General features: G+C 39.5%; 1 protein-coding gene across 11 annotated transcripts in view; it reads left to right on the top strand.

Moving 5' to 3' along the window:
* The window catches only part of ppip5k1a (diphosphoinositol pentakisphosphate kinase 1a), a 138,024-nt gene that overhangs the window by 21,324 nt on the left and 91,570 nt on the right, over positions 1-25,130 (top strand). For all 11 annotated transcript variants that reach the window (XM_062030466.1, XM_062030465.1, XM_062030467.1 and 8 more), the window contains exons 2-6: positions 3,384-3,869; positions 22,463-22,658; positions 22,874-22,964; positions 23,218-23,303; positions 23,732-23,886. In XM_062030466.1, the coding sequence (XP_061886450.1) occupies positions 3,729-3,869; positions 22,463-22,658; positions 22,874-22,964; positions 23,218-23,303; positions 23,732-23,886 (669 nt within the window). In that variant the 5' untranslated portion in view covers positions 3,384-3,728. The remainder of the gene's footprint in view (positions 1-3,383; positions 3,870-22,462; positions 22,659-22,873; positions 22,965-23,217; positions 23,304-23,731; positions 23,887-25,130) is intronic.

The following is a 25,130-nucleotide window of genomic DNA, read 5'->3' on the forward strand; positions in this document are numbered from 1 at the left end:
ATCTCCATAGAGCAGGTCAGCAGCAGGAAGCATGAAGTGCTCTAAAACTTGCTGGTAGACAGCTGCGTTGACCCTGGAAAAAGAGCTGGACTGCTGCTGAGTGGTCCAAAGTCATGTTTTCTGACGAAAGCAAATTTTGCATTTCCTTTGGAAATCGAGGTCCCAGAGTCTGGAGGAAGACAGGAAAGGCACAGGATCCACGTTGCCTGAAGTCTAGTGTAAAGTTTCCACCATCAGTGATGGTTTGGGGTGCCATGTCATCTGCTGGTGTCGGTCCACTCTGTTTCCTGAGATCCAGGGTCAACGCAGCCGTCTACCAGCAAGTTTTAGAGCACTTCATGCTTCCTGCTGCTGACCTGCTCTATGGAGATGGAGATTTCAAGTTCCAACAGGACTTGGCGCCTGCACACAGCGCAAAATCTACCCGTGCCTGGTTTACGGACCATGGTATTTCTGTTCTAAATTGGCCCGCCAACTCCCCTGACCTTAGCCCCATAGAAAATCTGTGGGGTATTGTGAAAAGGAAGATGCAGAATGCCAGACCCAAAAACGCAGAAGAGTTGAAGGCCACAATCAGAGCAACCTGGGCTCTCATAACACCTGAGCAGTGCCAGAAACTCATCGACTCCATGCCACGCCGCATTAACGCAGTAATTGAGGCAAAGGAGCTCCAACCAAGTATTGAGTATTGTACATGCTCATATTTTTCATTTTCATACTTTTCAGTTGGCCAACATTTCTAAAAATCCCTTTTTTGTATTAGCCTTAAGTAATATTCTAATTTTGTGACACACGGAATTTTGGATTTTCATTTGTTGCCACTTCAAATCATCAAAATTAAATGAAATAAACATTTGAATGCATCAGTCTGTGTGCAATGAATAAATATAATGTACAAGTTACACCTTTTGAATGCAATTGCTGAAATAAATCAAGTTTTTCAAAATATTCTAATTTACTGGCTTTTACCTATATATATATATATATATATATATATATATATATATATATATATATATATATATATATATATATGTATATATATATATATATATATATATATATATATATATATATATATATGTATATATATATGTATATATATATATATGTATATATATATATATATATATATATATGTATATATATATATATGTATATATATATATATATATATATATATATATGTATATATATATATATGTATATATATATATATATATATATATATATATATATATATATATATATATATATATATATATATATATATATATATATATATATATATATATATATATATATATATATATATATATATATATATATATGTAGATAATATGTATGTATATATGGATAATATACAGACCCTTTCCAAAAAAGCTCTTCTGCTGGTGCATCTTCTACCACATTTTGCCCTTGTACTAGACTTTTCATAGATATGCTTGGACACAGCACTCTGTGAACAGCCAGCCTCCTTAGCTATGAACTTTTGTGGCTTACCCATCCTATGGAGGGTATCGATGGTGGTCTTCTGGCCAGTTGTCAAGTCTGCGGTCATCCCCATATTGATCCGAACTCAGAAAATGTAACCAAAGTGAAGCAATTTAATGACAACCTGTGCAGGTGCCTAGAGTTTAGTAGATGAGTAGTGTGTGACACTGAGTTTAAAACATGCATGCCCTGTAAAATGTGGGCTGATTTTTTCACAGTATTCAAATTTTTTGAAATCCTGTTTTCGTGGGTTTTGTGAGCTGGATGCCCAAATGATGTACAAATAAACAACTAAATACTTGAACTTGTTTAAATTGTGGGCCCTGAATCTATTATCTATGGAAGTTTAACATTTTGAATTAAATTATGAAAATAAATACACTTTTCCATGATGTTCTCTTGGAAATTGTATGTATATGTATATATGGATTATATATATATGTATAATATGTATGCATATATGGATAATGTGTATGTATACAGTCGTGGTCAAACGTTTACGTACACTTGTAAAGAACATAATGTCATGGCTGTCTTAAGTTTCCAATAATTTTTACAACTCTTATTTTTTTGTGATAGTGTGATTGGAGCACATGCTTGTTTGTCACAAAAAACATTCATGAAGTTTGGTTCTTTTATGATTTTATTATGGGTCTACTGAAAATGTGACCAAATCTGCTGGGTCAAAAGTATACATACAGCAATGTTAATATTTGGTTACATGTCCCTTGGCAAGTTTCACTGCAATAAGGCACTTTTGGTTGCCATCCACAAGCTTCTGGCAAGCTTCTGGTTGAATTTTTGACCACTCCTCTTGACAAAATTGGTGCAAATCAGCTAAATTTTATATAAGTATATATATATATATATATATACTACCGTTCAAAAGTTTGGGGTCACATTGAAATGTCCTTATTTTTGAAGGAAAAGCACTACTTTTCAATGAAGATAACTTTAAACTAGTCCTAACTTTAAAGAAATACACTCTATACATTGCTAATGTGGTAAATGACTATTCTAGCTGCAAATGTCTGGTTTTTGGTGCAATATCTACATAGGTGTATAGAGGCCCATTTCCAGCAACTATCACTCCAGTGTTCTAATGGTACAATGTGTTTGCTCATTGGCTCAGAAGGCTAATTGATTATTAGAAAACCCTTGTGCAATCATGTTCACGCATCTGAAAACAGTTTAGCTCGTTACAGAAGCTACAAAACTGACCTTCCTTTGAGCAGATTGAGTTTCTGGAGCATCACATTTGTGGGGTCAATTAAACGCTCAAAATGGCCAGAAAAAGAGAACTTTCATCTGAAACTCGACAGTCTATTCTTGTTCTTAGAAATGAAGGCTATTCCACAAAATTGTTTGGGTGACCCCAAACTTTTGAACGGTAGTGTGTGTATATATATATATATATATATACACATATATATATATATATATAATTTGTGTGTATATGTATATACATACACGTTCATAGATCATGTATGGTGTGTTGAATTTCTTCACCACGCCTGCAAGCACACTTATGTTGGGTGACCTTCTTCCTCCACTGTGGCAGTCTGTATTTTCATGGCAGGTAAAGCATTCCCAATCACCCAATTTAGTCATTTTAAAACTAAAGGCAAAGTTCAAGGGACAAGCCCCCTTCATTTTTCATACAGCCTGCAAAACTGTGTGCTGTGTGTAAGGTCCTGCTATTGCTGGCGGGCACACGCAATCCGAATTATTTCTAACTTTTACTTTTGCTTATATTGTTTGAACGGCATATAGGAGCATTTTATTACTTCAAACTGATAACCGGCCCATGCCTAGACTGGTTTATAAAAAATGTTAAATGCATGTAACCAAACTGTAAATGTAATTTCTATTGTTCTGTTTTTTTATAGAACTTTCATCCTTGCATCAAAATGGAAGAAATGCCAAGGGATGCCTGGTGTTGGAGCTTCCAAGTTGCTCAAGAGCCCTTCAAAGTCCGAGGCCGTCTTTTGTGAATTAGACATGAGTGGCAGCATTGTGGCAAAAGACTACTGGAAATAATTTTTTCCCTCCATTTCTCTCATTTGAACACCACCTTTTGTGGGCTAATTTCCTTCCCTGCATCTCACCACACCAACTCTGTTGTCAACCTCAGGCAGAGTTGAGTCACTTGTGTCCTCTGGCCTCGTGCCCTTCCGTCGGTGTTGGTGTACGATGGCGCGGTGGGACGCTGAGGGCTGCAGCGGGAGACTGTGATGTCAGTGCCAAACAGCCCGGGTGAGAGCCGGCGTGGCGCTCCCAGATTCTTCGTGGGTTGCGAAGACGATGACAGCGAGGTCCTGGATAGTACAACGACAGACATGGAACTGTATGACGACGACGAAGACACAGACTCGGTAGGGGACTTAACACAACTTCGTGGCTAGTATAGGACTGTAGATGTAATATTGTTTGTTAAAATGTATTAATCAATCACATAGCTATTATCGGTTTAAAACTCTTAATTTCGTTGACTAATCATTTTCATCATAGATTCCGTCAGCAACCTTTTTCCCCAGACAAAAAATAAGGCGATACCTAAAAAAAAAAATTATAATATTACAATTACCGTATTTTTCAGGTTTTATAAGTCGCTCCGGAGTATAAAATGCATAATAAAGACGGAAAAAAACATATATAAGTCATACTCGAGTATAAGTCGCATCTTTTGGGGAAATTTATTTGATAAAATCCAACACCAAGAATAGACATTTGAAAGGCAATTAAAATAAATAAAGAATAGTGAACAACAGGCTGAATAAGTGTACGTTATATGACGCATAAATAACGAACTGAGAACGTGCCTGGTATGTTAACGTAACATATTATGGTAAGAGTCATTCAAATAACTATAACATATAGAACATGCTATACGTTTACCAAACAATCTGTCACTCCTAATCGCTAAATCCGATGAAATCTTCTTCCTAGACAATGCGCCGCTTCCTCTTGCTGTTAACTGCTGCATATTTCACTACGTTCAGCTTGTAACCTGCAGTATATGATTTCCTTTTCGGTGCCATTTTTGTTCCGCCCTTCTCAGTTTTTATAAGTTACCGCCAATGTTGAAATGATCCATTTTCATAGGTACGGAAGTAGTAGCAAGTAGGATATTTTTTTTCACAATGCACTTCTGCCATGACCCAAAATGCACTTCTGCCATGACTCGCCCGCGCCAAATTTTTATTTGTTGACGTGTGTGTGACGATTGCTGATATACGCCTAGTCTCTTACGTGAATGAGATAAATAATATTATTTGATATTTTACGGTAATGTGTTAATAATTTCACACATAAGTCGCTCTCGCTCCAAACTATCAAAAAAACTGCGATTTATAATCCGAAAAATACGGTAGTTAATTTTGCCATAGTTTTTAACAAACCGTTTCATCAAATAAAAACCAGACAAAAATGTTGACAGTAATGAAATCTAAGTTGGTCATGTAGACGAGAAAATTCCTAATCACAGCTGTTTAGTTGTGTATGAGAATTGGGGTTTGGGGTGAGTTGCTGAGGACGTCCAATCAAAACTACGGCCTTTGTGACGTAGGGCTGTTGCAATTTCCACATCAAAACCTACCGTACTGTATGCTGCAATATTGTAACAAGTTACACACAGCATTATGTTAACCTGTAAAGATGGCTCATATTTTACACAAAAAGGTTGGTACGCACAAATAATTCTAAATTTCAAGAGGTTTTTAATCTGTAACAGACCCCACACACTGACAAAAAAAATCAGGAATTGAGCAGTGTTTATTGTTATGTTTGTGTTAGGTGTGCCAGGACAATATCAACACACACCACTGTACAGTGCGACAGATTTACTCGCAAATACGCCTAAAAATATACCGTGCGACTTGGGAAAAAAAACATGTCGCACATGTGCAATAGGGATTTCAACCCTTTCATCAAATTTTGCTCCACCCAAATTTGATCATTTTAGAGTAAAATTTTCACCCATCTGTATAGCATGTTTGAAATAAACTTAAACCATATCCATATGGACAAGTGATTGACGCGGAAGTGTCACTGATCACTCTGTGCGCGTCCCTCCCTCCTGCGCCATGCACAGAAGGGAGTGGCGTTCTACAAGTTCACACACTCAGTCTTCCAACACAGAAGCAACAAAGTCTTGGTTGAAGGAACTGGTCATTAAAAGACGTTTTTTTCACCACCTTAAAACTTAACACAAACTGCACAGCGCGCTAGTAACTACGAGTGTCGGAGGGAACATTGAACAACAAATCAATGATTGAAGTGACAAACTTGCCATCCAAATAATACCCCTTTTGTTTACAAGAACATACAGCCATGAAAGCACATTCAATCTATTTATTAAGCAGAGGTAACACAAACAGCTTAAGCTGAAATGACTGTGAGACTCAGACTGAGCTTAGACTCGCTGATGTCACACATCACGAGGCAACATGCACGCCTTTTAAAGGCGCGCACACTGCTATAAAGTATATGTATGCATGCATGCATGCATGAAACTTATTTCAATTGCATTATGCCAGATATTTGAAGTTTTTTGTTAAGTACCGCATTAATTACTTTCACTAATGATTGTTGCGTGTATTAAAGAGTAACTCAATTAGTAATTTAGTAACTTCTTTGGTAAAGTAAGGAGTAACTAGAATTAATGACTTTTTAAAAGTAATATTCAGAACAAAGCCTGCACATTATAAAGCAGTAGGCAGGTTGGTGTTCCTGGTTAAAATCTTTGTGTGTATGTCCGATAATAATGTTTACCTTTCAAAACTCAATTGTTGAAGGTCAATTATTTTCATGTTGCTGCTGACATTTTAACATCTCCTCTTAAACTAGGGCACTTCCTTTCACATTTTGTTCACCTTTTGTGTTTCTGTTTGCTAAAGAATTGAGCACAGCTTAATGTTTTTTTAAAGAAGATTGGAGATTATATTTTACTTTTCCTATATTATTTTCAAGGATTTTTCTTTTTTCTTATCTCAAAACACCTCTTAAGTTGGGATCACACTATGCAAAGCCTACTCTTTTTACTTGTTGGTACCTTTTTTTGTGTATTTGGGATCCCCATCAGTCTGGAAAATTTAAAAGGAGATATTTAGTTACGTCAAGGGATATTTCCATTTATGGGTTAGTTTATGGGCCAAACTATATCGGGATATGAGTTATGGTCCATATCGCCTAGCCCTACACTTGTGTCACCAACAGTGCTGGCACAGTTTATGGATGTTCTCTGTGTTTAATTGAGCCTTACAGTAGGCCTCATGATGGCATTGTGTTTATATGTATCAGTGCACATGTGACACACACAACGATTCTAGACTCTAGTCCTACATTCCTCAAATCTCTCATGAACAGCCGTGATCTAACAAAACCAAAGACAAAAGTTAGCAATCACCGCAGCAACGACTGGAAAAACAGGCAATATAGAAGGACATACCAGAGGAGGGAATGATGGTGGTCTTGGGACTGGCTATTTTTGACAAAGAAAAATAGGACAGCATGAACACAGACTTTATAATCTGCTGAGCGAGCGAGAGGTGAGTACTCGGCCGGAAGGCGGGGTACACCCTGGACAAGTCGCCACCTCATTATGTTAATATATATTATCCATATATTAGGGCTGGGCGATATTATATATTGATATACGCGATATATCGCGGGTTTGTCTCTGTGCAATATAGAAAATGACTATATCGTGATATTCGAGTATGCGTTCTCACGCAGTTGCTTTTAGCTGCTGGCATTACACTACAGGCTCTCCTCGCTCTTTCCTGTCTCTCCTTCTCACAGACAGCAAGCGCAGCTTCTACACACGTCACATACTGTCATGTCATACGTCACATACGTATACGCCCTCGCGCAGCAAAGAGGTAGCAGCATGGCTAACGTTAGCTGTGATGCTAGCGGTAATACGAGAGAAAGAAGGTGCGAATTTGGTAACAAATGAAGGAATAATTAATTCCCCAAAAAAACAGGAGCGGGTCCATCGTCTGGCGGTGGTTTGGCTTCAAGTGGGAATATGTCGAACAGACAACCGTAATTTGTCAAGTGTGGGGTAAAAGCGTTGCTATAAAAAGTAGCATTACTGCTAATAGGTAGCATCATTTGAAAAGTCGCCTGCTAGAGAATGAACAGTGCTTACTCCGCATGTCAACATCTCTGTTCGGTGCCACACGCCCACCCCATCAAAATGCCGAGGCAAACATTTCCAGATCAACACCGTATAAAAAAAATAGTGATTTTTTTAGTTGTTATTTCCTTGTCTTTTTTTTTCGATTGAGACTTTTATTAGTAGGTTGCACAGTGAAGTACATATTCCGTACAATTGACCACTAAATGGTAACACCCGAATAAGTTTTTCAACTTGTTTAAGTCGGGGTCCACTTAAATTGATTCATGATACAGATATATACTATCATATATACTATCATCATAATACAGTCATCACATAAGATAATCACATTGAATTATTTACATTATTTACAATCAGGGGTGTGGAGGGGGGGGATATGGACATCAAGTAGTGGACATAGAGAGAGAGAGAGGGAGAGATCAGAAGGCATAAGAAAAAGAAAAAGTATCTGCATTTGATTGTTTACATTTGATTATTAGCAATCCGGGGAGGGTGTTAGTTTAGGGTTGTAGCTGCCTGGAGGTGAACTTTTATTGCGGTTTTGAAAGAGGATAGAGATGCCTTTTCTTTTATACCTGTTGGGAGCGCATTCCACATTGATGTGGCATAGAAAGAGAATGAGTTAAGACCTTTGTTAGTTCAGAATCTGGGTTTATTGTGGTTAGTGGAGCACCCCCTGGTGTTGTGGTTATGGCGGTCATTTACGTTAAGGAAGTAGTTTGACATGTACTTCGGTATCAGGGAGGTGTAGCGGATTTTTTAGACTAGGCTCAGTGCAAGTTGTTTAACTCTGTCCTCCACCTTGAGCCAGCCCACTTTAGAGAAGTGGGTAGGAGTGAGGTGGGATCTGGGGTGGAGGTCTAGAAGTAACCTGACTAGCTTGTTCTGAGATGTTTGGAGTTTAGATTTGAGGGTTTTGGAGGTGCTAGGGTACCAGGAGGTGCATGCGTAATCGAAAAAGGGTTGAACGAGAGTTCCCGCCAGAATCCTCAAGGTGCTTTTGTTGACCAGAGAGGAAATTCTGTAGAGAAATCTCGTTCGTTGGTTAACCTTTTTGATTACCTTGGTTGCCATTTTATCACAGGAAAGGTTAGCCTCTAGAATGGAACCTAGGTAGGTGACCTCATCTTTCCTGGTGATAACAATGTCACCTACTTTTATGGTGAAGTCATTGACTTTCTTAAGTTTGATGTGGGACCCAAACAGGATGGATTCTGTTTTACCCAAGTGTATGGATAGCTTGTTGTCAGCGAGCCAGGTGCAAGTTCTACAGAGCTCACCACTGAGGATTTTCTTCACCTGTGACTTGTCCTTGCCGGATACCAGCAAGGCAGAGTCATCCGCAAACAAAAACAATTCACAGTCGCATGCCGATGACATGTCGTTTATGTATATTAGGAACAGTAAAGGTCCCAATATACTGCCTTGGGGGACTCCACAGCTCACCGAGAGGGGGGGGGGACACGGTGCCGTTCACCTCTACCACCTGCTCCCTCCCCTCCAAGTAAGATTGCATCCAGCTCCATGAGGTTTTGTTAAATCCGATTACTCTGATTTTATCCAACAGTATAGCGTGGTTAACGGTGTCTCTGCATGAAAGTTTTAAAGTACCATATATTAATGCAGTATGAAGAAGAATGTTTTAATGTAGACACATAGAACCATCATACTGCTGTGATTATATGCATCAAGTATTCATTCAAGGCTAAGGCAAAATATAGAGATATATATCGTGTATTGCGATTAAGGCTGCAGCTAACGATTATTTTTCTATCGATTAATCTATGGATTATTTTTTCGGTTAATCTATAGATTATTTTTTTCGATTCATCTATAGATTATTTTTCCTTTTACCGATTATTTTTTTATTTAAAATGAAGATGAAAAAATAAATGTAGGCCTGTTTTTTCAAAAGGCATGGCTTTTATTTACAAAAAAAAAGAAGTATGGCCACTCAGTCAACATTGACAACAACATGACAAAATATTCTGTAACAATGTAAACATTTAAAACTTTTAACATTTAACAAAATTAAAAGTAGCTTATTTGCTTTTTAATGTGCAAATATAAAAGTAAACATCCAGTGCAAATCTTAATATTCTGCAATAGTATAAGCATTTCAAAAGTAAAAGTATTGCTTATTTTGCTTTAAAATGTGCAAAAATAAAGATAAACATCCAATACAAAAAAGTGCAAAACGAAATATTCTGTAACAGTGTAAACATTTCAACAAAAGTGAAAGTATTGCTTATTTGCTAAAATGTGCAAAAATAAAGATAAACATCCAATACAAAAAAGTGCCAATCTAAATATTCTGGAGCACTGTAAACATTAAGTATTGCTTTTAAAATGTGCAAAATAAACATCCAGTCCAACACAGTACACAATAACCAATTCTACTCATTCCAGTGAGTGACTAACAGTTGTAATGAAGAAAGGTTAGCATGTCTACATGCTCTGGTTCTTTTCTTGTTTACAATATTCCCAGCAGCTGAAAATAGGCGCTCAGAAGGGGTCGATGTGGCTGGAACTGAGAGCTAATTACCGGTAGCCTTCACCTCAAGCCAGGACTGCGAGTGAGCTGAGCTCCAGTTTATATTCCTAGAAGGTCAACGGGCTCATAGTGATGTTACTAGTAGTTGACTGGGAGGTGTTTATTATCATTTGGGGAGAGTCCGCTGCCCGATGCTCACCTGCTAAACACCTATCTGCTCCACGCTGAAGCGCTGACTACATGCGCTCTGAATACGCACTGCTGATTGGCTGATAACATTTTGAATACGCACTGCTGATTGGCTGATAACGCTTTGTATAACGCTTTGTGTGTACCAATCAGATGGTTGTGTGGGGGGGACAATGCTGCGTGCTGAGACAGAGGCAGCTGCAGAAGGAGCAAAGCAGCTTGTTAAGACTTTAGCAGCTAAAGTTAGCTTTAGCTTAGAAACTCGTTCGGTACACCCCCGTACCGAACCGAAAGCCCCGTACCGAAACGGTTCAATACAAAACACGTACCGTTACACCCCTAGCAGATACAAATGACACATTCATGTTTTTGTGTAATGATGACAACGTATACTCGCGCGAACGATTGACTAGTTGATGGTTTTCTTTTCAAATGTTCGTTCATAGCCGTTGTGCTGCTATGATAGGCCATTTCCGCTCGACACAGCGTGCATACAACAACATTATTAGGCCGTGTATTGAAATACTCCCACACTTTTGACCACTTTTGGCGTGATTTTTTCCCCCTCGCTTGCACAGTCTGCTTTGCGCTCCGCCGTGACGGTAGTGTGACGTAAATATGCGACGCGTCGACGCACAAAAACGGCGTCGACGTATTTACGTAACCGATGACGTCGACTACGTCGACGCGTCGTTTCAGCCTTAATTGCGATATGGCCTTAAAATATTGCGATATTAAAAAAAGGCCATATTGCCCAGCCCTACCATATATACATATGTATTACAAACCCCGTTTCCATATGAGTTGGGAAATTGTGTTAGATGTAAATATAAACGGAATACAATGATTTGCAAATAATTTTCAACCCATATTCAGTTGAATACGCTACAAAGACAACATATTTGATGTTCAAACTGATAAACTTTTTTTTTTGGCAAATAATCATTAACTTTAGAATTTGATGCCAGCAACACGTGACAAAGAAGTTAGGAAAGGTGGCATTAAATACTGATCAAGTTGAGGAATGCTCATCAAACACTTATTTGGAACATCCCACAGGTGAACAGGCAAATTGGGAACAGGTCGGTGCTAAGGCTGCAGCTAACGATTATTTTTCTATCGATTAATCTATAGATTATTTTTTCGATTAATCGGTTAATCTATAGATTATTTTTTTTCGATTAATCTACCGATTATTTTTCTTTTTACCGATTATTTTTTTATTCAAAATGAAGATGAAAAAACAAATGTAGGCCAGTTTTTTCAAAAGGCATGGCTTTTATTTACAAAAAAAAAGAAGTATGGCCACTCAGTCAACATTGACAACAACATGACTAGATATTCTGTAACAAGGTAAACATTTAAAACTTTTAACCTTCAACAAAATTAAAAGTACCTTATTTGCTTTTTAATGTGCAAATATAAAAGTCAACATCCAGTGCAAATCTTTATATTCTGCAATAGTATAAGCATTTCAAAAGTAAAAGTATTGCTTATTTTGCTTTAAAATGTGCAAAAATAAAGATAAACATCCAATACAAAAAAGTGTAAAACGAAATATTCTGTAACAACAGTGTAAAGATTTCAACAAAAGTGAAAGTATTGCTTATTTGCTAAAATGTGCAAAAATAAAGATAAACACCCAATACAAAAAAGTGCCAATCTAAATATTCTGGAGCACTGTAAACATTAAGTATTGCTTTTAAAATGTGCAAAATAAACATCCAGTCCAACACAGTACACAATAACCAATTCTACTCATTCCAGTGAGTGACTAACAGTTGTAATGAAGAAAGGTTAGCATGTCTACATGCTCTGCTTCTTTTCTTGTTTACAATATTCCCAGCAGCTGAAAATGGGCGCTCAGAAGGGGTCGATGTGGCTGGAACTGAGAGCTAATTAGCCTTCACCTCAAGCCAGGACTGCGAGTGAGCTGAGCTGCAGTTGAAGTTTCTAGAAGGTCAACGGGCTCATAGTGATGTTACTAGTAGTTGACTGGGAGGTGTTTATTATCATTTGGGGAGAGTCCGCTGCCTGATGCTCACCTGCTAAACACCTATCTGCTCCACGCTGAAGCGCTGACTACATCAGAATCAGAATCAGAATCGTTTTATTGCCATTGTTTGAGAACGGGTTCACAAACTAGGAATTTTTCTTGGTGCAAACACATATAACACATATTTGGTATAAAAAAGAGCTGACTGAGCTATCAGATAGACTTAGAAGGGATTCAAGGAATTCAAGGAGCTACTGTTAGGAGTTATTGTTCATTTGCCTGATGGCCGAGGGGAAAAAACTGTTCAGGTGGCGGGAGGTGTGGGTCTGGATGGAGCGTAATCTCCTGCCTGAGGGGAGAGGGGAGAATAGTGTGTGTCCAGGGTGAGAAGAGTCAGCTGTGATCCGACCCACACGCCTCCTGGTCCTGGAGGAGAACAAGTCCTGGAGGGATGGGAGCTTGCAGCCAATCACCTTCTCAGCAGCACGTACGATGCGCTGCAGTCTATTCTTATCCTGGACTGTGGCACCGGGGAACCACACTGTGATGGAGGAGGTCAGGATGGACTCTATGATGGCTGAGTAAAACTGCACCAGCATCTCTGTCGGCACCTTAAGTTTCCTCAGCTGCCGCAGGAAGTACATCCTCTGCTGGACCTTCTTGATGAGGGAGCTGATGGTCAGCTCCCACTTGAGGTCCTGGGTGATGGTGGTGCCCAAGAAACGGAAGGAGTCCACAATGGGGACGAGGGTGGGAGAGTCAATCAGGGTGAGGGGGGATGGTGGGGCTGTGACTTTCCTGAAGTCCATGATCATCTCCACTGTTTTCTGGGCGTTCAGCTCCAGGTTGTTGAGGCTGCACCAGGACGTCAGCCGGTCCACCTCTCTCCTGTAGGCGGACTCATCGCCATTCGAGATGAGCCCGATGAGGGTGGTGTCATCCGCAAACTTGAGCAGTTTTACGGATTGGTGACTGGAGGTGCAGCAGTTTGTATACAGGGAGAAGAGCCAGGGGGAGAGTACACAGCCCTGAGGAGTACCAGTGTTTGTGGTTCGACTGTCCGAGACAATCTTCCCCAGCCGTACGTGCTGTCTTCGGTCTGTCAGGAAGTTATTAATCCAACTGCAGAGGGAGTTGGGCACGCTGAGCTGGTAGAGCTTGTCTCGTAGCAGTCCAGGGAGGATGGTGTTGAAGGCAGAGCTGAAGTCCACAAACAGGATCCTAGCGTAGGTTCCTGGGGAGTCCAGATGCTCCAGGATGAAGTGGAGGGCCAGGTTCACTGCATCATCCACAGACCTGTTGGCTCTGTAGGCGAACTGCAGTGGGTCCAGGAGGGGGGCGGTGATGTCCTTGAGGTGGGGCAGGACCAAGCGCTCAAAGGACTTCATGACCACAGACGTCAGCGCGACCGGCCTGTAGTCATTTAGTCCTGTGATCCGTGCTTTCTTGGGGACAGGGACAATGGTAGAGGTCTTAAAGCAGGACGGCACGCGGCATAGCTCCAGAGAGGCGCTCTGAATACGCACTGCTGATTGGCTGATAATGCTTCGTGTGTACCAATCAGATGGTTGTGTGGGTGGGACAATGCTGCGTGCTGAGACAGAGGCAGAATGAGCAAAGCAGCTTGTTAAGACTTTAGCAGCTAAAGTTAGCTTTAGCTTAGAAACTCGTTCGGTACACCCCCGTACCGAACCGAAAGCCCCGTACCGAAACGGTTCAATACAAAACACGTACCGTTACACCCCTAGCAGATACAAATGACACATTCATGTTTTTGTGTAATGATGACAACGTATGCTCACGCGGACGATTGACTAGTTGATGGTTTTCTTTTCAAATGTTCGTTCATAGCCGTTGTGCTGCTATTATAGGCCATTTACGCTCGACACAGTGTGCATACAACAACATTATTAGGCTGTGTATTGAAATACTTTCACACTTTTGACGACTTTTGGCGTGATTTTTCCCCCTCGCTCGCACCGCTCGCATTGTCTGCTTTGATCGTCTGCTTTGCGCTTCGCCATGACGGTAGCGTGACGTAAATATGCGACGCGTCGACGCACAAAAACGGTGTCGACGTATTTACGTAACCGATGACGTCGACGTATTTACGTAACCGATGACGTCGATGACGTCGACTACGTCGACGCGTCGTTTCAGCCTTAGTCGGTGCCATGATTGGGTATAAAAGTAGATTCCATGAAATGCTCAGTCATTCACAAACAAGGATGGGGCGAGGGTCACCACTTTGTCAACAAATGCGTGAGCAAATTGTTGAACAGTTTAAGAAAAACCTTTCTCAACCAGCTATTGCAAGGAATCTAGGGATTTCACCATCTACGGTCCGTAATATCATCAAAGGGTTCAGAGAATCTGGAGAAATCGCTGCACGTATGCAGCTAAGCCTGTGACTTTCGATCCCTCAGGCTGTACTGCATCAACAAGCGACATCAGTGTGTAAAGGATATCACCACATGGGCTCAGGAACACTTCAGAAACCCACTGTCAGTAACTGCAGTCGGTCGCTACATCTGTAAGTGCAAGTTAAAACTCTCCTATGCAACGCGAAAACCGTTTATCAACAACACCCAGAAACGCCGTCGGCTTCTCTGGACTTGAGCTCATCTAAGATGGACTGATACAAAGTGGAAAAGTGTTCTGTGGTCTGACGAGTCCACATTTCAAATTGTTTTTGGAAACTGTGGACGTCGTGTCCTCCGGACCAAAGAGGAAAAGAACCATCCGGATTGTTATAGGCGCAAAGTTGAAAAGCCAGCATCTGTGATGGTATGGGGGTGTATTAGTGCCCAAGACATGGGTAACTTACACATCTGTGAAGGTGCCATTAATGCTGAAAGGTACATACAGGTTTTGGAGCAACAAGCAACGTTACCATGGACGCCCCTGCTTATTTGAGCAAGACAATGCCAAGCCACGTGGTAAATAAATAAATGATAAATGGGTTATACTTGTATAACGCTTTTCTACCTTCAAGGTACTCAAAGCGCTTTGACAGTATTTCCACATTCACCCATTCACACACTGATGGCGGGAGCTGCCATGCAAGGCGCTAACCAGCAGCCATCAGGAGCAAGGGTGAAGTGTCTTGTCCAAGGACACAACGGACGTGACTAGGATGGTAGAAGGTGGGGATTGAACCCCAGTAACCAGCAACCCTCCGATTGCTGGCACGGCCACTCTACCAACTTCGCCACGCCGCCCCTACATCATCGTAAAAGAGTGCGGGTTAGTACCCGCACTCTTTTACGATGAAGCCATGTCTAGTCTAGTGACTGGCCTGCCTGTAGTCCAGACCTGTCTCCCATTGAAAATGTGTGGCGCATTATGAAGCCTAAAATACCACAACGAAGACCCCCGGACTGTTGAACAACTTAAGCTGTACATCAAGCAAGAATGGGAAAGAATTCCACCTCAAAAGCTTAAAAAATGTGTCTCCTCAGTTCCCAAACGTTTACTGAGTGTTGTTAAAAGGAAAGGCCATGTAACACAGTGGTGAACATGCCCTTTCCCAACTACTTTGGCACGTGTTGCAGCCATGAAATTCTAAGTTAATTATTATTTGCAAAAAAAATAAAGTTTATGAGTTTGAACATCAAATATCTTGTCTTTGTAGTGCATTCAATTGAATATGGGTTGAAAAGGATTTGCAAATCATTGTATTCCGTTTATATTTACATCTAACACAATTTCCCAACTCATACGGGTTTTGTATATCATATATCCATTATTTATTTATAATCTATTGATTACTTTATTTATAATCTATTGAAGACTAATATTTTTTGGTTTGTCATCTGTATCAGTAGACATGTTCACATTTCAGCCTACAATAATTCTACTTCCAACTAGAGAAAACAAGTTAGGTTAGATGTTTTTTTTATGTTAACAATCATTATGAGAGACAAGATCACAAAAGGTTTTTGTTTTTTTCGCTTTCGAACATATAGAAATCTGCTCGTTCTTAGTGGCTAGCGATGCAGCTAATGGGAGCAATCCATTCTACCTCTAAATATCTTTAAAATTGCATTCAAAAACTGTCAATACTTCATATACGGTCCGTAACCTGTATAATAACCAAGCTGTAGCGTCATTGTTATTGTAAGAGCGAACACCAAGAACTCTTTTTTTTCTAGCGTACTAACACATCGGCGTGCTACGGTATTAGCTGTAATATCTAAATACAGAAAGAGATAAGCTAGCTTCTACGTCGAGCATGAAACGCGTATGAGTTTGTAATGCAGTCGTTGTTCAATGAGGATATTACACGAACAGTTTGCACCCTTTGGTAGGAGAAGAGAAGTATGTGGCAAGTTAAAACTTTAGTGCCGTGTCATTTATCCCACTTTAGTAGTTTTTCACAGTGATGAAAGTTGGAGACGTGGTCTATCATAAAGCTGCTCACTGAATTTAATCTGTTTTAAGTTAAGCAGGACAGACTCCTGTTATTCTGTTAAGTTAATCAGAATCAGAAATACTTTATTAATCCCGAGGGGAAATAAAAAATTTCAGCACAATCCCATTCAAGTGCAGACAAACTTTACAGGGAGACAGAACAGGATCGCTGACGGGTCTGGCAACTTTCGGCGCCCCTTACAAAAAAGGTGAGATACAGGTAAACAAGGAGGAAAAGGTTAAGCAGGAAATATTTATATTTAATACAAAAAAATGCACTTAATTATTATTATACTTACTGTCACCAAGTTTTGAGCGAATCAATGACTTGCAGTTCAGTAAAATATTTCGAAAAGTTCCCTTGTGACATTCTTACTACAAAATTGTGTTTGTATCCTAATATAAGGGTATTTTCTTAAAGGGGAACTGCACTTTTTTAACATGTTGCCTATTGTTCACAATCATTATGAAAGACATGACGACGGATGTTTTTTTTGTTTTTTTTTAATACATTCTAAATAATAAATACATTCGATCAAAAATCTGCTTACAATGGAGCCTATGGGAGCAGTTTAATTCTGCCTATAAGGCTCCTAAAAACATCCAAAAACTTCCATTAAGGTTTTATATACACTATGTAAGTATATATGTAACGTAGTAACAGGCACAATTATGGTGACATTTAAAGGCCTACTGAAATGAGATTTTCTTATTCAAACGGGGATAGCAGGTCCATTCTATGTGTCATACTTGATCATTTCGCGATATTGCCATATTTTTGCTGAAAGGATTTAGTAGAGAACATCGACGATAAAGTTCGCAACTTTTGGTCGCTGATAAAAAAGCCTTGCCTGTGCCGGAAGTAGCGTGACGTCACAGGTTGTGGAGCTCCTCACAACTGCATATTGTTTACAATCATGGCCACCAGCAGCGAGAGCGATTCGGACCGGGAAAGCGACGATTACCCCATTCATTTGAGCGAGGATGAAAGATTTGTGGATGAGGAAAGTGAGAGTGAAGGATTAGAGGGCAGTGGAAGCGATTCAGATAGGGAAGATGCTGTGAGAGGCGGGTGGGACCTGATATTCAGCTGGGAATGACTAAAACAGTAAATAAACACAAGACATACAGTATATATACTCTATTAGCCACAACACACCCAGGCTTATATTTAATATGCCACAAATTAATTCCGCATAACAAACACCTCCCCCCTCCCGTCCATATAACCCGCCAATACAACTCAACCACCCGCACAACACACTCAATCCCACAGCCCAAAGTACCGTTCACCTCTGCAAAGTTCATACAGCACATATATTTCCCCAAAGTTACGTACGTGACATGCACATAGCGGCACGCACGTACGGGCAAGCGATCAAATGTTTGGAAGCCGCAGCTGTGTACTCACGGTAGTGCGTATCCAACTCAAAGTCCTCCTGGTAAGAGTCTCTGTTGTCCCAGTTCTCCACAAGCATGCATATCCAACTCAAAGTCCTCCTGGTAAGAGTCTCTGTTGTCCCAGTTCTCCACAGGCCAATGGTAAAGCTTGACTGTCATATTTCGGGAATGTAAACAATGAAACACCGTCTACGTGTTTGTGTTGCTGCAGCCGGACGCTAATACACCGCTTCCCACCTACAGCTTTCTTCTTTGCTGTCTTCATTGTTCATTAAACAAATTGCAAAAGATTCACCAACACAGATGTCCAGAATACTGTGGAATTTTGCGATGAAAACAGACGACTTAACAGCTGGCCACAATGGTGTCCCAAAATGTCCGCTACAATCCGTGACGTCACGCGCAAACGTCATCATACCGAGACGTTTTCAGCAGGATATTTTGGGGGAAATTTAAAATTGCACTTTACTAATCTAACCCGGCCGTATTGGCATGTGTTGCAATGTTAAGATTTCATCATTGATATATAAACTATCAGACTTCGTGGTCGGTAGTAGTGAGTTTCAGTAGGCCTTTAATATTTATTTTGATCATTTTAAGCATACGCGGCGCATTCATTTTAAAAACGCATGACGTTTCCTTTTTTTTCTTCATCACTGATTATTACTGCAGATTTTGAGAGCCAACAAACATAATAAAACATCCCTTACTGCACAATGTCTGCTGTCATTAGCAGAGTTTTTGCTGGCTCAAATTGAGGCAGAAGTGATACAATCCTGACCATGCGCCAGAAATTTAATGCAAACTTTTTTCTTTTTTTTTTCAATTTACAGTAATGTGCTGTAAAGAACACCATCCAATATTGTCATTTTTATTAATATGATAGGTAGTTTGCTTTAAAATCATAAGTCAAGCAGATACTTAAGTATTTATTTTTATTTAGACAAACATTTTTTGGAAAGTATGATAATATACTGTAATATTTGTTGCAATAATGGATACTATTAAAGTTTAAAAGGCATGCAATTTCAAGCAGTACATATATTTTTCTGTCAAAATAAAAAAAATCCATTACATTTAGTGAGAAAATATGAAGTGCTTTATTGACACATATCATTTCCAGGTGTTTGCGGTCCAGATAAAATGATGTTGCGAGCCAGATCCCAAGTCTTGAGTTTGACACCTGTGGCCTAAGCGCTTGCATAAGAGAATTATGGGCTTATAGCTTGTGTAGTGGAGCCACTTTTGCTTGAGACGCTCATAGATGATTTTGAAGCAGCCTTCAAGCGCTCTGTGGACAAAAATGTCCACATGTTAACTACCTGTTACGTTAATTTCTCTGCTCTGTTTCACCTGGATTCTTGACTTTCCTCCTCGCGAAATCGCTTTTTAAAGTAGTGGCTGATTTTTCCTGCCGTATCTGCAACGCTGAAAAACAAACGTTACTCTAACACGGAGGAAACTTTTTAAAAGATAAACACGACATACTTTAAGTTGTAATGCTTTCTTGGGGTAACTCCTTTTAGTTGACCTTGTACCAGTCAATCTGTACTGTCATGAAAGTCTACCTGATCCTATGCAAACTTCTAATAAATTCTTCAATCAATCGATCTATTATAATTATACAGAAAAGGTTGGAAACAAAGCTAACACTACTAGCTGTGTTCACTTACCAGAGACAAAATGTTCACAGCACAGTCAGGAGGGTTCTGGAGGAGTCCAGTGATCCTTCCGTATCATGCTCCGTATAGCAGAAATCCACTTGTTATGGCGGTCAACATTATGCACCAAGTAACGGGAAAAAACACGATTCAATCTGTTTCTTCTTCGGTAGTTGCTTCAGGTCTTTCCGGTGCACTGCTGTCGATATAGCGCCTCTATAGTGGCGCAACACTGCAACTGCAGTTAAAATGCGTAGCTGCCGCAGAGGGACATCAATCAATCACTCAATCAACACAGCCGTAGCTTTAGGCTGTATTGAGCGATATCAATCGTTCTGGCGGGGGTGGAACAAAATTAGCTGGAGGTGGCCGCCACGCAATTTTGAACACAGGAAAAACCCTGATTAGGATGCAGACTGCTAGGATGTTCATAAATTCACATTTAAATGAAAAATGTATCATAATCCTTGCAAAGGGGCAGGGGGAACAAGCGTTTTTCATGTCGTTCTTGCCAGTTCCAGGTCCTAAATGGCTGTCAAAGTGGCCCATCTTATCGGCTTACGTCCTCTGCCATCTACTTTTCAGGTGATAGGCATGATTTTTGATCTACAATAAACTTACAGGGAGCAGGTAAGAGAAGAAACAGCAGACCACTTGATAATGTAATCATAGGGACATACAGAAGTGATCACCTTGGCACTATGAATAGTTTGTCTGCATTAGTGCTTAAATTAACAATATAACTAATACTTGGTTAATATTCAAGTCGGGAAATGTAAATTGAGTATTGTTGGCGCTTTTTGAATGGTTATTTATCGACTTTAATGGGCGGAATAGTGAAGCTCTCATTGGCTCTGCTGTAAGCAGACTTTTATTTATGTTTATTTTGTGGGATCTGAGCAGAGGATGTCGTTGTGGCTTGTGCAGCCCTTTGAGACACTTGTGATTAAGGGCTATATAAATTAACTTTGATTGATTGATTAATATTTAGAATGCATCTTTCATAATGATTGTTAACAATAGGCAAAATTCCCAAAAAGTGGGGTTCCCCTTTAAGCAAATTTTAGTTATGTAAGCAAATGAAAAAAATTAAATTAATCACAGATCTAGAATGTGATTAATTTGATTTTAAAAAATTACTCACTTGACAGCCCTAATATATTTGCTCATGTACAAAGGTTTTATTATCGCTGTAGTCAAGACGTACAACAACAACATTACCACAGCAACTCTGTTAGTTAAGGGTATAAATATAGTTAAACAGAAAAGAATAGGAGGAAAACATGGATCCAAAGATAAAAAAACTTCACCTAATGCTTGTATTCCCCCACAAGACTTCTTCTCGGAAGTGAAAACCTAGCCAAGATGGCTGTTATACAGCAAGCACAAATCTGAGTACAAAAGAGGCTTAAATGTTCTTGCAAAAAACAGATAAGAGCAAAAAATCCAACTATACAATGGAATAGATCCTATACTTTATCAAAAAAAAAAGATTTGTCGAGGGACATCAAGGGTCATACGTTGGTCGCCTTCCCAGACATATCAAACTATTGTGCTCTGGACGCCATTCTACTCGAGAAAACAAATGGGAACTTGGAGAAGCATGGAGGTCAACAAATTCTTTGTGTGTGGCTGTGTCAAGGAAATTGGTATCAAGACTCTTTCGATTAAATAGGAATCGTTTTTGCTCGATTAAGGTTGCATTTCATGATTTAACTTTGTTTCTACTGCCATGTTTGTTGCTGATGCACACACGGTTTACAAGTAAAGATGTCAACAATGGTGTGTGCTGAAAGCTTCATTTATGATTGTTGCCTTTGGTAAAACTCTTAGGTTTTGCTCACATTTGCTTTCTTTTATTTAGACTCGCCTAGTTGGTGCTTTTCGAAACACTTACAGCAAACATGTTTTTAAGAAATACAAATAATGTCAAGATAATACTTCAATGGGAAATAATAAACGTTAAAAGTGTATTAAACAAATCTTTAACAAAGTGATCACTGCAAACACATGCATTCTTCAACTCTGTTTCCTTGGCCAGGAGTGTGAGCTGCTTTTCGTTGTTGTTTCGTATACTCTTGCACTCTTCCGCCCTTTTTGATTACCTCTCAAGGAACTCTGAAGAAACGTTTATCCTTTTCGCGATTTCAACCATTCGTACAGCCGAAAACGGCACAAGCATAGGGTATTTTTTCTAATTGGCGCCTAGTACCCTTTGAGAACAGAGCTGGCTTGACCACCACGCATATTTAATTGGCGGGACGTGAGCCGGACGGGACGTCTGTAAAATCTAAGCAACCAATTCTCCTTTTGTCTCTGGCCTAAGTCAAAGTAAATGTGCAAGCGATGGATAGTTTTGGTATCACTTACGGGGTGTCTACAACTGCTCATGTCGACTTGTGTCAGCCACTCTGAGGGGCATCAACATAAACAGATTCAACGGATCTGTCTAGTAACCAATATATTTTTTATTTGTCATGTAGAGAACCAATAAAAACCAATCTGCACTTCGGACGCCCCTAACATGTATGGTGGGCCAGGGGCACATAAGTGATTATCTAGTGGTTATCCAGATAGACCAGATAATGGATCTGAAGTAAAAAAAAATAAAAAAAACTCATTATTAAAAGTCTTCTTTCTGTGTCTCCCCTTTTTCTTAACCCCTTTAGCCACCAGAGCAACAGATTGTGGTGGGGATCTGCTGCATGATGAAGAAGTCAAAGTCCAAACCAATGACCCAGATCCTGGAGAGGCTATGCAGGTTTGAGTACATCACTGTAGTCATCTTTCCAGAGGACGTCATCCTCAATGAGCCTGTGGAAAATTGGCCGCTGTGTGACTGTCTCATCTCGTTCCACTCCAAAGGTATGTTTTCACCAGTTACAATTGCACATGGGCACTTCATTAAAATAAGGTTGCTTGACTGATGATGAAACCTATTTGCGCGTGTGTCTTCAACACTAGAAATTAGTACAGTACTAGGTTAAAACATACAGTACTTTTTCTTCCCTAATTTTAAAGTGTCTTGTCATAAGGCTCCATTTTTAAATTAACATACATTAGTTTTGTTTTTTTACTAGGATTTCCACTGGATAAAGCAGTGAGCTATGCCAAACTAAGAAACCCTCTGCTTATCAATGACCTGAACATGCAGTACTATATACAGGACAGGTACACCTTTTAATTCATTACCATTGTAGTGTATAGCCCCTTTAAAACTGGCGTCCTCTTCAGTGGACATTTGTTTTTGGTTCTTTTTTTTATGTCAGTTACCAAATTTAAATGAACACACTGCAGAGGATGCTGGTTTTCAGGAGGATATGTTGTGTGCACATAATGTTTACTAAAACTGATGATTGTGAATGCAAGTTTCCTTTAAAGAACAAAGAAACAGAAAAAAAAGATTGTATCTATTTTCTGTCAGGAGAGAAGTATATCGTATCTTGCAGGAAGAAGGAATAGATCTTCCACGCTATGCTGTCCTAAATCGCGACCCAGATAATCCAGATGGTGAGTGATAAACTAACACTCATGTTAGGTATGAAAGTATTGGCATATAGGAATTTTTGAACCTGTCCATAGCCATTACTCAAGGGAAACCGCAAAAGTGGCCAATATAGACAGGTGTGTATATACGCAGGTTGTCATGTTTATAACACTGCTTTTCTTTGCGGGAGAAACTTTTGTGGCTGCTAAAACAGGTTTGACTGTACTTTACTTTTAGGAAAATTAACACTTATCACTTTGCCATACAATGGTAACATGAGTGCTATTTAAACTTAGCAAAACATACAGTGCACTATCAAATGTGAAGCAATTGCAAAGGGATGACAGCGAAGATGTTTCAATCTGTAAATACATTTGCGCTGTTATCTGATGCCTTTTTATTTATAGCATAATAAAATGCCTGCTGAGTGATTTGCTGTTATATTTTTCAGAGTGTAACTTGGTGGAAGGAGAAGACCACGTGGAGGTGAATGGAGAAATATTTCAGAAGCCTTTCGTTGAGAAGCCGGTCTGTGCTGAGGACCACAACGTCTACATCTACTACCCTACTTCTGCCGGTGGTGGCAGCCAGCGTCTCTTCAGAAAGGTCTAGTCTCTCTCCTCTCACACCTACACCAGGATGAGACTCGCATCAAGTATATTAAATTCATGAAAACCTATTATCAAACTACTTGTATACCTTTTTTTTCGGACTATAAGTCGCAGTTTTTTTCATAGTTTGGCCGGGGTGCGACTTATACTCAGGAGCGACTTATGTGTGAAATTATTAACACATTACCGTAAAATATCAAATAATATTATTTAGCTCATTCTTATTATTTAGCTCATTCTTATTATTTAGCTCATTCTCCTTATGAGTTTGCCTTAATTACATCGTACACTACTAATTGATCTGAGCTGAAACAATATGTGATTCAAGTGTAGACTTTCATTTTTAACCGTTTTCTCAAAAATATGCGATTTGACACAAGCGGCTGACAACTAGTCATTGCTTGCACTGTACTCCTGACATTCACCAAAGAAGAAGAATAGGTGATAATAATTAAATATGATCCATACCACCACTGTTCCCTTACAAGTGGTAAATGAGCGAAGGGGGAACGGAAAATGCCATGTCCACATTTGTGGCAAGCTGCTGTGAATAACAAATCAATGGTAAACACTGACTAATTTTTGTTTTAAGAACACAGGCATTATTCATTGGCACTGACTGCTCACATACCAAGAACTGACACAGTTCGCCGTGGAAAAGTTGTTTTATAGTATTCAGTACTGACGATACTGAAAAAAGTGGTGGTATTAATGTATCAGAATTTTTGAGAACTCTACCCAATTATTTTTAGGTCCTTTACATACTGTATGAAAACCATGGGTTTGTGCCGCTTCTTGAATTGGCTCATGCTCGAGAACCCCACACAGTCTGTGGAAATTCCTTACCCAAACTGCACAAAACAGGAAGAAGATCAAGGAAGAGAAAAATAAACCAAATCACCAGCCAGCTGAACATGACATATCGATTATGTTTGTGTGACAAAATAGTAAGGATGCACAATTTTTTTTTTCAAGACGATACTGATACAGATCACTTCCTGCTTCTCAAGACCAATAACTGATAACTTATTTACAGCAATTTGTAATGTAGTTTTAAGTATAGTTTGTGCACATCTGAGGTAAGAAAGACTCAAAGATGAATTAGACAAACTTTACATGTAGATTTGTCCTGACAAAAGCCAGTATCTTGAAAGGTGGTTAAGAGCTGGTCATCATGTGCGATAATGTCCATGATGAAATCACAGTTTTACCCCTCAGGTCGTCTCTGAAAAGCGTTTT

The sequence above is a fragment of the Entelurus aequoreus genome, linkage group LG02 (genome assembly GCF_033978785.1).
Source record: "Entelurus aequoreus isolate RoL-2023_Sb linkage group LG02, RoL_Eaeq_v1.1, whole genome shotgun sequence".
In the NCBI taxonomy this organism is placed as follows: domain Eukaryota; kingdom Metazoa; phylum Chordata; class Actinopteri; order Syngnathiformes; family Syngnathidae; genus Entelurus; species Entelurus aequoreus.